Here is a 14,471-nt window from a genome sequence, read left to right on the forward strand (position 1 = left end):
TGACGGTGGAATTTGGGATTTTCGATGGATTTTTGGAGGAGACGTAAGGACTTTCCTGTACGTGAATGAGTGTTAATACCGTATGTGTAATTATGTGATTTGCGTGTGATGTGACTGTAGAACCAAAGATTGTACACTTCAGTGTACGATCTTTGGTAGAACTCACTGGCTGGTGATAAAGCACACTGGCAATTAAGTGGCCGAATTCTGGTAGATGACCGAATGCACATTATGTCTACCCCGACTTTGTACTTAGGCGTGGGTCTGCCGCCTTTGACGGCCCCTCTCTAGTTTTCTAATGTTATTGTTCACAAAATATGTGCTGGCCAGTTTTGAATGTGATATATTGCAAATAATGCTGACTGAGTTTCATTTTGCATTTGCTGGCACATTCACATTAGTGATAGGGACATTTTGTAATTCTTGACTTTTCTTTACATCTTACAGATCACTACAATAGCCACCAGTGGTTTAGTCGTTGCAAAAATCTTCCTATACGTTGACTTTACGGTAAGTTGTCCCCATTCTCTCCATCCTGAACTGGGCCAAACTCTAGGTATGGAACTACACCGTACCCCACCCCCCCCCCCCCCCCAAAAAAAAGGGGGGAGATACTGCCCTGTTATGGAGAACATTTTTGCCCTCCTTTGTGCGTGAGGACTGGGCAAGATTCCAATATGCATGACTAGTTTGCTTTCATTTTTCACAAACACAAAGTGCGTTGCCTCTTCATATTCCTTGTGACTTTAAGAAGTAGATTGAATTCAAACAAAACAAGTGGTATTGCTTTTCAGTCAAATCTGAAAAGAAAATGAGGAAGTTGTGCAATTTTAAAATGAAACATGTTTTCATATATTAATATCTGTTATAACCACATACGCAAAGCAGATATGATGATATGATGATGTCATCACCTAACCATAACTCAAATCTCCACTTTGTTTTCATTTCATTTTGTTAATGAATTTAAAAAGTAATAAGTTGTATGTAACATGCCAAATTATTGCAGTGCTGTAATAGCAATGATAATTCCATGTAGTTCAGTTATATACCCAAATCATGATTTTTTTTTTAAAAACTTCCTGTGTCAAAACCAGACCGAAAGTTTTGAAGGGAAGACATCCTTCTCTGTTCTCCTTTGAATGAAAATGTAATTGCCATGAATATGGTAAACTTGATGTGAAAACAGATAGAAGTGCAAAATTCTAATTTTTTTGAAAGGGGTGTATTTTTATGCCTCCGCCAACGAAGTGGCCGGAGGCGTTATGTTTTCGGGTCGTCCGTCCGTCCGTCCGTCCCGTTTTGTTTTTGTCGATATCTCAAGAACCGTGTGGTGGTTTTACATCAAACTTGGTATGAGGGTATATCCTGGGGGGATAATACTTTGTTTGGATTTTAGGGTCACGGGGTCAAAGGTCAAAGGTCACAGGATATTTTGTGAAAATTTTTTTTTGAAAATTCATGTTTTTCTCCATATCTCGCAAATGGTTCAAGGTATCTTCATGGAACTTAGTATATATGCTTACTCCAATGGGCAGTGATTATCTAGGGAAGTTGGGGATCATGGTTCAAAGGTCAGGGGGTCAAAGGTCAAGGTCAACTCCTCAAAATATCACTACTTTCCTTATATTTATGCAATGCCGGAAGGTTTTTTTTTTTTTTAACTTGATGTATACATGTATTGCCCAATATATAATTTGTGGGAAGTTTCTTGCCAAAAGGTCAAAGGTCAAAAGGTCAAAGGTCAAGTGAAAATGCTGAATTGCACTTTTTCCTCCATATCTCAAAAGTAACTCAAGGTATCATCATGAAACTTACATATTTATGCATGTTCAACCTAACAGTTATTCTCTTTGGAACTGTGAGGTCAAAGGTCAAAGGCCAGGTTTAGATAATGCTATTTTCCCATTTGATACTGAAATTATACTTTTTCTCAATACCTTGAAAATTACTAAATGCATAAACTTATAAAAGGTTCAAAAGTCAAGTAAAATCATCAGTTCCCCAAATACCTGCACTCTGACATTTTAATCATTCATCCAATTGAACCTAGTTCTAGGAAAGTGAACATTCAGCACATTTGTGTCAAACTTGTCATTTTAATATTTTGCCAGTTGTGTGAAACTGTCATCACACATTGTCAAGACATTGTAATATAGACCTATTAGGAGAACCATGCATTATGGCGGAGGCATATCATTCGCCGTAGCGATATATCTAGTTTTGTATGGAACTGCTAACCTGCTTTTGTGTTTCTTTTGAAGATGTGCAAGACACCATTTATGTTAGTATTCCATAATGCATTGCCGTGGCAACAGCAAATCTTTATAAAAACTTAGTAGATCAAACTACTCAGAAGACATTGGAATGCATCCTCCCCGAGACCGAGCATAACTTGCACGTTCCCTCGCCATGTCTTTTGTTAGTCACAGTAATATCACAGAAACATACAAGTTATGCTTACTTGAGGGGAAGGTGCGTTTCAATGTCTTTTGTTAAACATATCAGTACTTTAGCAATTATTGACAGATGAGGTCACAACCAGAATCTTGGTTTTGAAGGGTTTTTTTTCGTGGGTGTATCCAAATAATCTGAAGAAAAATAGAAGAAAAATTATATAAAAATATATGGAATGTTTCTAGGTACTCCTTTCACCACAGAAGTGATGTTTAGGGTATCATGAATCAACACAAATCAACATGCATTTGTATCAAACCTATAAATTCAAAGCCCCATGTATAGGTTTGTGGAATTTATTGTGGTCCTTGTGCAGAGAAACCAATACATTGAAAAATCTTAAACAAATTACACCGAACAATGATGATGACATAGAGACTCACATATTTCAGAAATGTAGCAGTGTCATTCCATTGCAATACCGCTTGGCTTGCACATTCACCTGTGTATAATCTATGCATGCCTTCTTCTTTTGTTCTGCTTGATTGAGCCCCAAACTCATGCATTCTTATGGTCAGGCTGCTATAGACATGTTCAGATGTATTCCTAGTCGGAGTAAAATTTTATGGCGCAGCAATTAAAATTCGAATTTATACTTATCTTACCACGACCCTGTGTCCACACGAGGGTCATGGGAAGAAACTCCGACCAATTTACCACGGCCTTCACAGGGATCGCCGTTGAGGGTCGGTATAACTTCTGGAAGTGGTAGCGCTGCGCACATCAACCATACAATTGTTTTTACCAGCGGCATTTGTCATCTTCTTTCTTGTTGATGAAATTTCTGAGCAAGAGCTTCTTTGTCGCGATTGACTAGGTTAGAATTGCACTACACGCGCACGTGTACTCGCAAAATGTCAACATTTCGATTTAACCCGGAAGATTTACCGTGGTTGTAGGGTATGTAAGTTCAGAGATACTCCGAGGGCTTGTCTGCACAGGCAGTTTACTCCGACCGGCTAGTCGTGGTAGCGAGATACTCCTGAGAAAACTCAGGAGAACCTTGGTCGGAGGAAGAGGTCATGGTAAGTTCCTCCGACCAGAGGAAGTTACCACGACCTTGTTCAGACGGGCACTTCTCCGACCTTTCCTCCGAAGTTGCTCCGACCCTTCCTCCAAAGTTACTCCGACCAAAACTGCCCTTGTCTGAACATAGCTTATGTCATCATCCTTGTTCATTGCATTTTTTTATAGATTTTGAAAGCGTTCTCATTCTTCATTCCAATCTTTATAAATTCTGAAATTCTGTAGTCAGTTTAACTAATTTAAGGTGGTTCAAAAGTAGAAGTCTGAAAATCATCTGGAGGTCTCCTTTAATATTCTTTGTGTTTCTGTCATTCTTTCTGTGCTTCCACAGTCCACCGAGGATTACCCTGCAAATTGTCAGCCAAAGGGGACCACAGTCGTTATGACCGTCTTCCTCCTAATCTGCAGCGTGGTGCTGGCCTGGCTGGAGCTCTGGATGCTGGATTTTCGGGTTCTGCCCAAGGAGAAGAGACAACTGGAAAGTAAGGCTCAGCTTTTATTACCTCCACCAAGGGAGGAGGTTATGTTTTCATTGGCGTTTGTTGGTTGGTTTGTCTGTGTGCAAAATAACTCAAAAAGTTGTCAATGGATTTGGATGAAACTTACAGGAAAGGCTGGGAATGACACAAGAAACAGATGATTAAATTTTGGTAGTGATCCAGATTTTTTTTTTGCAGATTCTATGAAAGATTTTCAATATTTTGGCAGATTGGGTCAATGACCTTGGGAGTTCTAGGTGTGCATTTTTTGAGGTTTGCATACAGGCACTCGTAGTTTCTGATAGGGTGAGGCGCGCCTTGCAGCTGAAAGTTGATGATATAACAAAAGGCTTCTATATTGGGAAATCGGTTGATTTCAACATGCATACGTATGGATGGAAATAACTGATCTCTATGGAAGAGCAAGATCAGTGGTGGAAATGAGCTGCTTGGCAGAGGTTTGCACCCTCAGAGTGCTTCTCTGATGTTTATAAATGCATATTTTGTACACACTATGTAACAATTACTGCAAACTGTCATATTCTATACATGTACATGAGATCCTTGTCTTACTCATCATCTTTTTCTTTCCACTCTTCCTCCCCCTCCTCTTCTTGCCCCTATCCTCCTTGTACCCCCTTCCTTGTTCCTCTTACTCTTCATCCCCATATCTTTTCAGATTTTGTTCAGAAGATGTTATAATTTTCTGTATATTCACAATTACCGTTAAAGTGGAAATTTTCGCGGTGTTGAAATTTTCGCGCATTTCGCGCAACTAGAAGCTAGCGCGAAAATAAAAGCACATTCCAGTATATGATGTCTTGATTCTGCGGAATTAAAGACACACAAAACTCTTCCTACCCGGCCAAGTGCGAAAAATTATTTGCGAGAAAATATCCACTTTTACAGTACTTAGTTTTTATCTCTTTTTTTTTTTGGGGGGGGGGGGGGGCTAAGGAGAAGACAAAATGTGTCATGAACATACATTGTAGGTACCCATTCAATTTATCTTCATATTGAACTCACAAATATTGACTGTAAAAGAAAGCTCACTTATGTTTTACTCTATCAAATACTAAATCTAGTATAAGTGTTTGTCAAGAGTGTACACTATTAACTTGACAGTATGTGGAATATGTCTGATGGAAGTTGCATGGGACGTATCCTTGCCAGAAAGTTTGTTTGTTTGTTTGTTTACCTCGTACAGTTATTTGAATGGCAAATAACAAAATGTCTGAGTATGATCTTCAGAACAGTTAAAATATTTGTATACAGCAAATGTATGTCATGCAGTGCACTGAACAAGTACATGTATCTATTCATGATTTCAGCCATGTTTGACAGAAGTGATGTGGATGAGCGGGCTCCACTCATAGCATCAAATGGCATCCGATCATACAACCAGGGAGGTGGCCAGCAGTTCTATTCACCCTATGACACTCCTGAAGGTGAGATTACTGGGCTGATTTTACTTCTGACATCTCCAAAAGAGAAGACTTTGAGAGAAGACCCAATTTGCACATGTGCAGACATGTTGCTCATAATACATATTTCTGCTGGGAAGTAACTTCCCAATTGCACTTAAAACTTTTGTTTTTCGTTGTGGTTTGTGTTTCCATGTTGATTTTTGAATAGCCCGTAATAGGGGTGGAATATACATTTCTGCAGTTCTCCTGACTCCCAAATTATACAAAGTATGCCACAGTGAACAGCACCGCATCTCAGTGGGCTATAAATGAGGCAAACCAGGCTTCAAAACATGTAATACCATAAGCAGATATTAGAGCAAAAAGGATCCATGTAATATTTTGTATGCTTGCTTTGCAGTGAATGTGTAGAAGAGTTGTGATTACAGTCATATCAACCCTGTACAAGATAGTACCTAAGTGTTTACCTGCCCTTGTCTTCCATCCACTGAAAGATAATTGAGGGGGGGGGGGGGGGGGGTTGTACTCTGTCCTGATAGTTTATAGTTAGGCCAAAAAAAAAAAATTGTTGCATTGGCGTAACATGAGATTTTCAAATAGGGTCGGTCGGGCGGATTTTTTTATTTTTTTATTTTTTTTTTTGCTACCTGCATTTTACGTGTAAAACTCGTGCTCAGCTCAGTAAACAGTTACAACTGCTGCACCGAATGTACTGTGTTCATCTATTCTACTAATCATTTATGAGGCCGATATTACTGGAATTATACCCCTTCACAGAATTTAAAGATGTTGAAATCCCTATCCTGAATGTTTTCACTTCATATTTTACTATTTTGACTTAGATAAGATAGATGCAAATTGACCCATATGTACGATCTTTTCATCGCACACGGCGATCTCTATTACAGTCCCACATATACAGATTCGTGTAAGTTCTCCACACAAGAAACCTATGGCAAAACTGTGCACAATACATCGCAGTCTGAATGCTACGTATACACTGAATAAATCTTGTTAGAGTACGTGTCCGTGTTGGAAACAGATGACGTACTGATCAAGGAAGGCTTATGCGAGGCGCTAGATCTCTCCCTCGTACATCCGATATCCCCAGAGCCATTTCCACTTCCGGGTTTGTGCGATCGCGATCGCAATGAACAAGATATTTGATATCGATAGCAAAAAAAAATAATAAAAAAACATGGGGTCGGCGGAATTTTTAGGGTCGGGCGGGTTACGCCAATGCAACAATTTTTTTTTTTTTGGCCTTATCATGTCGTCTGTTGAGAATGAGAAGGGCGTTAAGTTGTTTCGAACACTATGGGTTTAGTGGCAACTTAACGCCCTTATCATTCTCAACCGACGATGTACGGGAGGATTTATCTAGGATTTATCCTGTAGCAAACTCTTCGTGCTTACATTGTTTTATCTACAGCTATTTGAGTGATATGTTGTGTCTCTGCCTCCCAATAGTGCTAAAAGCGCTATTTACATAGTCATATCCTGATCATGCTTTACATTATTTTATCTACAGCTATTTGAGTGCTATGTTGTGTCTCTGTCCCCCAATAGTGCTAGAGGCGCTATTTACATAGTCATATCAGAAATTGTGACACTGTAGAAGCAATTGCCTAAATGTGCCGACCAGTCTCGTATCAAATGGTTCAACATATCATTTAAGGGTGAATGTAAGTGTAACGTACAGATGCCAGTATTTGGTTCCAATGTCCATTGAAATTTGCTGTCATGAGCACTGACATACAGCTTAACTGGTAATGCACTAGATCTATCACATGGCACCAAATGGCATCTTGCTTCCTCCATAACAAAAGGCACCATAGAATCCACAGTGTAATTGTACAATATTGGGTGGCCATGAATGAGATACCAGGGAATATTTGCCCTAACGATTGCAGTATTCCCTTGTATTCCATGAGTTAAAGCCATCCGACATAATTATTCTTATTTCTAATCATTATCCAGAGAAGGCATGAACTGTAAAAAAGTACCACACTTCTACTAGATTTCAAGTTGACTCACACTTGCATATGTAGCAAAATGTTTGTGCACTTCTGAATTGTAACAAGATTTTGCATATTTATTACAGTAGCAAGGGTTCACGCAACAGATGAGGCAAAAATATGGTGTATTATTGCACAGTCGCTAACAATGGTAGCCTATAGGGAGTTAATACATTAGTCTGTGCATTTCGTTCACTACGCTCTTGTATTGCACAGTGAAAACCAAGCGGACAAGAAAATGCCATTGTAATGCACCGATAAAATGTCCTATAAGATGATAATCTGCATTATTGCATAATCACTGCTATGTTAGGGTTCACATTAAGGTAACACCAAAGGTCATGTAAGTATTCTTGCTTATTCACTGCATTTTCCCCAGAATCTGATGACACTGCGTCAATCAACAGTGAGGTGTCCAGTTCTAGTTTCAAGTCGTCACGGACAGCAGATTTCCAGTCGCTGCCAAACAGTCAAAGGGGCAGTACCGTAGACCTCGCTGCAACGGCAAAGGTAAAGATCACCATCCAAATACACACCTGGCCGACATTTTTGGCTAGCATCAACGCAATTATTTCCAAACTCAACAGTGATAGATAAGTGATATCTTTATCAAATGCAAGCAATTAACATGCTCTTGAACACATTCCAAAAGGTGTTCAAACTTTTTAGTCCTTGGCAGTATGTTTTCACAGTAACAGAGTTGTAACCATTCAGCGGTCGTGCCATTTTAGTCTCAACTTCCTCCTTTGATTTTTCAGCTATACCTCACAGCGTTGACTTTCATAATAATACTATGATCATGTTATGATTGGTGATGAGCAGTTGTAGCAATGCCAGGAGGGTCACAATGTGGTGTATCATTACAACATCATCATCAGTACAGATTAGCATGGTAGTAGCATACGATCTTACACCATTTCTCTCCCTTTGTGACCCACTCAGGAGCAGGAGTACATTGAGAAAGCCCGAGACTCTCTGCGCCAGCTGCAGGGGATCCTAGAGAAAAATGAGATCTGGAAGGAGGTGGTCAGTGAGGATGAGGCGGTGGTGTGCTGTGGCTCCTACCCAGGCATCTCACAGAGGCTTTACAAACTGGATGTGAGTGACATTGACTGTAGTCTGGGAGACCATGGACTTAATACACATGGACATTCATCGTATCGTTAATTAATTCATGCACCAGTACATCTCAAAAGCGCCACAAAGACATCTTTAGCATGCTTCACTGCTTTGATCCCATGATCGTCACCGCCAGCAAGCCGGAGAAGAACATGACGGAGATTCTAAAAATCTGAAACTATATGCGCAGAAGAAAATAACTCACAAAAATCAAGTAAAGTGAATGTGCAGTTGTGGTGTATGTTAGGAAATCATCCCTCAAACAATTTTGCTTTGGAGAAGCAGGCAGTTTTTAAAAGAAAGCTGAAAGTTTGGCAGAATGATTGTCATTAGTGATCTCAATATTTCACTTTTCCCCAGCTTATTCCAGAGCATAAAGAGACAGTAATGGTAGAGAACAGATATATCTTGCCATTAGGCATGGTCTTATGCGTGTGCCAAAATGTACGAATCAGCAATTACCCATCTTTTGACACAAGATTTGTCATGATCTCAGGTTTGCTGCTCCTCATCTGTATGTATTCAAAGACATTTCCGTCTGAAAAAAGGCACATCAGCGAAACAAGACTGTAATGAGGGAAAATATTCTTTTGTTAGTGACAATACATGATTACACAATCGTTATTGTCCAGACACCTGAATGTACTCATTAAGATGCATATAATCAGGTGTCGGCGACGATCATTACATCAAAGAAAGACTGCAGTGAATAGTCCATGTACTAGGTGTTACAAAAAACATTTCCCACTTTTGATCCTTAATAGTTCGAAAACTATACGTCAGATAACACTGTCATTGATATGAGTAGTAGCTGAATAGTGTACAATTTAGTTGGCAGTGATTTGAATATGAGAGCGTGAATCAGTTTCGTTAAATCCATAATTGATTTTAAAGACAAGTTCCAGATTTTGGTCAAATTTGAACCCTCTGTACAAAATTTAACTTTACACAAGAACCAATGATGTGTATGTGAGTGTGTGCTTACAATGACCCTGAACAATAGACATGAATGCCGGGAATACCACCTTTTCAGAGCTATGCTGACTAGGCTTCTGGATTCTTGCTCCAAGGAACATGAATGTTTTATTAATAGTTCATGATGGATTGCCCTGGGCACTGCTAGTCTGAAATCATGGTAAAAGGTAAAATGCATGCACATGAAAAAAATATAAGCACATGTTTTCATGTGCTTGCATTCACTCATCAGGATGAATAAAGACTAGCTGTGAAAGTGGAATTTATCTTGAATATGTAATAGAACATTCCAATCCTGGCCATTGTTCAGGACAATTGTCAGGGTGTTAACCATACACTCCCATATACACCAATTGACCCATGTGCAAAATTATAGATAATTTTGCACAGAGGGTTGAATACAGCACAAAATCTGAAAACTAACTTAGAACTAAATCTTGAATTTAATGAAACTGATTTATGCTATCATTTTTAAATTACCGCCAACAAAATTGTACACTATTCAGCTATTGCTCATATCAATGTCAGTGTTATCTGATATATAGTTTTTGAACTGTTAAGGATCAAAAGTGGGAAATGTTTTTTTGTAACACCTAGTATATTAGGTCCATGGGGAGACACACCCACATTGGGATGCTCATCAATTATGCATGAGTACTTCCACATAATTGATTCTCGCCATACTCTCACCCGTGTGCTGGGCAAACTCTGATTTAAATATGGTTCACGCCCATGTAAAGACTACCCTTGTGTTGACATCTTGACCACCGCTTCCACTCTGTGAAATTATGGGCTGTTATTTAATCTTATAAAATTCTAAACAAAGAGTGGTCGTGTATCCCTTTGAAGTAAGTTTGAATAAATGCAGAAAGCCCTACGCTAGGGCTTGTTTGGTGCATGGTCACATATAAGAGTATGGTAGCAGTTGGATTTAGTTGATTTTATGATTGCATTTTATTTTTCATCTTTTGTTTGAAACTTTATCGCAGTCAATGTCAGAACAATATTTTGTCTTTGTCTTGATTACTTTGGGCAATGATTTTTTGCCTTTTGCCTCGGTGCCATGGAGGCTTTTTCCAGCATGTCGAGTATGTATATTCTTGCAGCACACCATCCAGTCTGTTTTTGACTCATTATCACCAAATCTGAGTATATTGCCATCTTAAACAGTGTTTTGTCCATTGGTGGCTGTTGAGACATTGTTATCATAGTATTATTATTACTATTATTATTTCATGGATAGCTGAGGTATCTCCCATACGTTCTCTTATATTTTAGTTAGCATAATGCATAGTTGCCACAGCTATTTCTGTGAGTCTTTTAAATGTGCCGATCTTACTCGCAAACACACCGCCTATAATGTCAGTAGTGTTTTGAACTGGGAAAGTTTGACTATTTGTCCAAATCGCAATCTTTTGCATGGCGACTCCAAGGCGATCCTGCCAGTTCCCGTGGAAACCATGGTGGAGCTGCTGTGGAACAAAGTGGACGAGTCAGCTTCGTGGAATGGGGCCCTGCTGGAGATCTGTAGGCTGCAGCAAATCAACGAATTTGTGGACATTGTTTACAGCTTGGCAGCTCCGGGGGGGAAAGGAGTATTCAGCAGCAGGTACTTAGATTCCTTCACTTATCTCAAGTTTTTTTACTGAGGTGATCATTCCATCAGGCTGATGACTTGTACAGTTCTATATTGACTCTTCTTCAGGTTAAAGGGATGGTGCAATATTGGTGGACATGAGAAATGGGCTTTTAACTTTTTGCGAGATACCAAGAAATAGTGCAGAGCATACCATTTTAAGAGGAATTCAAAATTTATTTGATGAAAATCGGGTTTGGAATGACTGAAGCATCCAAAACCAAAGTAAAACAAAGCGATCGTAATAAAAGGTGGGTCTCACACTTTCTTACAATTGCTCTGTTTTGGATATCTCAGCCATTTCAAAACCAATTTTCATCAAATAAACATTGAATTCCTCATGGAATGACATGCTCTTTCATATTTCATAAGAGGTTTCTCATTATCTCACCAAAACATGTTAAAAACTTGAATTAGGTCTCAACCAAAACTATACATCCCTTAAAAGCTGAAAATTATCCCTTGAAATCAGTCAAGAATTCATCAAGATTGAAAGTATATTAGTACAGTAATGATCATGTGAATGTTGCTAAATTGATGAATAGGACACCATCAAGAGAAAAATAGATAGTGTGTTGGTTTTGTTTCTTTGTTTGTTTGTTTGTTTGTTGTTGTTTTTTGAGGGGTGATGTCTTGCTGTTATTTTACAGATATGGAATTAGAGTCCTGTAGGCACACACACAAAAAGTTGCTCTACATAACAATCTTCTAATCTTATGCAGCCTTGACATCAACCATGCAATCATTGGTATGTGATTATTGTTTGCTTGTAATCTTTATGCCAAAAAGCCATGATGAATAGCAAGAAGGCAGCCAAAGTTGGATAATTTAGAAGCAAGATTTTAAGTTTACAGCAAGAAACAGAGAAAAAAAAATACAGAGAGGAGGGAAAGAAAATGGTCCCTATGCATCAATGTCCCTAACTGAATCTCTCACCTTTTCCTCAGGGACTTTGTGTCTGTTAGGCTGTGTGAGCAGAGAGGGGAGCGCTATGTGTCCAGTGCGATAGCAGTGGAGCACCCAGACAAACCTCCCCGGCCAGAGTACGTGCGGGGTGAGAATGGGGTCAGCGGCTGGGTGCTTGAACCAGTGCCCGACCGGCCTGACCACTGCAGGTACATCTGGATCATCAACTCCAATCTCAAACTCAAGGTAAGCATGTCGTGTGCTTGGTACATGAAGCTGTACCCAGTTGTATGGAGGAAGGCTGTTTAGTATTCTAAAGCTTGACCATTGCATCAAAGTTTTTGACAGTGGAGGAGGTGTTTTAACAAAATGAACATGTAGACTGAGTTACAAAGATGTTTTTGTTTGTAGTCATAACTTTATTCATATGCAAGGAAATGTGAGTAAAACATTACACAAAATCAAGGTCCACTGTTTCATTCAAAATGAATGGCAGGTTAGAACGCATATTTGTGTACAAAATAACTGTTGAAGTTTACATTACCCAACACAAAATACATATCACACTCAAACTGTTAAATATCAATCAATCAATCAATCAGTCAATCAATCAATCATATGTCAGTGATATCAGTGCATAGTAATTACTGCATTGTAAGTACTGCCTCAGAGTATGAGGAACAATCACCATTGTTTATCATCAAGGTTGATTTTGAATCTGATGAAGGAGTTTATGCTGCACTGCTGTACGAGATGTATTACATGTTGATGATACTTGGTTGTAGCTTGTGATCAGCATCCACACAGAATGTTTCTGCATACCTTGAGCAAAATATAAGAGATAACAGGAAGATGAATGCATGATGGAGAAAGGTGTTGGTGATATTTTCTTTTGAAATTTCAATAGACATCTTTCTTACTCTTCACTGTGTTCTTTTGTCGTTTGTTTCTGATATCCATGGCAGGTTTGGACACCCAATAACATCATGGATCCCGTGATGGGCGGTGTGATCGTGGACTCCTACAAGGACTTGAGGAATCACCTCACCCAGCCAAGAGATGCCTCCGTCTCATGACGTTGGCCGGAGGATGTTGTCTGACCAGTGACCGGACAATGCCATCGCAGCTGAGCGGAGAAGCCAGATCTGTTGTCCCTGTTCTCACAGTACTGTAGGCTTGTTTGCTCTCTAGACTGCACTCAAGGTGTGTGTTTGGCAAGAAGAAGACGTCTACCAAGCAGAATGAAAGATGTGGTGATGACAATGATGCCTTTGATAATGATGATGATTATCAATGGTGGTGGTGATGATGATGGTGATGATGATGGTGATGATGATGACGATGATGATGATGATGAAGATGATGATGATGATGATGATGATGATGATGCAAATTTATCTGTGGAATGATGATGATTTTTTTTTTTAATGCCTGATCCCAGGTGAGGACAGAAATGAAGGAGCAGTATGACCAGCACCAGTCGTAGCCCTGATCCGACCTCCTCTTTAAAGATTGAAAGATGTCTCTCCTTGAATCTTTAATTTGAAAGACTCTCAAACTCTAATATTTTCTCTATGTATCGCCTCCATCATTGGTATAATATCTTTCTTACTTGAAGTGCTTTACTGGGTGAGAAAAAAAAAGGTAGAAATGCATCCATTTCAAAAATAGAAGTTACTACTTTATGAAGAAGCTAGTGCAAGGTGTTGAAAAATAGGAAATTGCTTTGCAACTTTCCAGCTACATGTGACTTGAGTGATGATTTCTACTGTAAATGTGGAAAATTTCATGTAAGTAATGTCTCTCTCATCTGGATGAGGTGGATTTCACATGTTTTTAATTCTGTGTAATCAAAACATTAAATAATGTTATCCATAACAAGCAAGAATATTTGTGAGCTTTTATTTTTTTTGCTAGTTTCTGGTCGTGCGAAATGTGCAAAAGTTTCCACACTACAAAATTTCCTCTTTTACAGTAATTAGGTGGAGCTATATCATCAGTTTGCTATGCATTATGAACATGATGGACACATGTGAAGTGTTTAAAGTATGCAAAAAGACCCAAGACTTGCTCAAGAGTGGCCAAATAAATCTTTGCCTGATCTGACCCTCAGCAAATAGATTCGGAGGGGGGCATTGAGTATAGGGACCCATTGCATAAAAGTTACCATAATTGTAACTTTTATGCTGCGGGCCCTAGGAGTCGGCGTTTGGTATGCAGGTTTGATCAGTCGCATATGATCTGTTTATGGAGGTAGATAGGAAGAGCATTCATTCAGAAGAGAAAGGTGTTGTGGTTTAGTGGTTTGTGCTCTGCTGTGGTGAGGTCTCGGGTTCAAGCCCCAGACATGCCACTTTTGTCTCTGAGCAACATGCCTGTCTCTACCGAGGTGCATAGATATTGTACCTGGTAGGAAAGTAAACAGTAA

At 39.2% G+C, this 14,471-nt stretch overlaps 1 protein-coding gene across 1 annotated transcript in view; it reads left to right on the plus strand.

The window, feature by feature from the left end:
• Nucleotides 1–13,923, plus strand: part of LOC139742496 (stAR-related lipid transfer protein 3-like) — a 37,995-nt gene extending 24,072 nt beyond the window's left edge. Inside the window, exons 4-11 of the mRNA XM_071653031.1 lie at nt 448–510; nt 3,815–4,003; nt 5,323–5,410; nt 7,787–7,917; nt 8,350–8,505; nt 10,935–11,110; nt 12,085–12,289; nt 13,009–13,923. Of these exons, the coding sequence (XP_071509132.1) occupies nt 448–510; nt 3,815–4,003; nt 5,323–5,410; nt 7,787–7,917; nt 8,350–8,505; nt 10,935–11,110; nt 12,085–12,289; nt 13,009–13,119 (1,119 nt within the window). The 3' untranslated portion in view covers nt 13,120–13,923. The remainder of the gene's footprint in view (nt 1–447; nt 511–3,814; nt 4,004–5,322; nt 5,411–7,786; nt 7,918–8,349; nt 8,506–10,934; nt 11,111–12,084; nt 12,290–13,008) is intronic.
• The last annotated feature ends 548 nt before the right edge of the window (nt 13,924–14,471 follow it).

This window comes from Diadema antillarum, unplaced genomic scaffold (genome assembly GCF_040938485.1).
Source record: "Diadema antillarum isolate AM-2024a unplaced genomic scaffold, OU_Dant_1.0 seq00001003_RagTag, whole genome shotgun sequence".
Taxonomy (NCBI): domain Eukaryota; kingdom Metazoa; phylum Echinodermata; class Echinoidea; order Diadematoida; family Diadematidae; genus Diadema; species Diadema antillarum.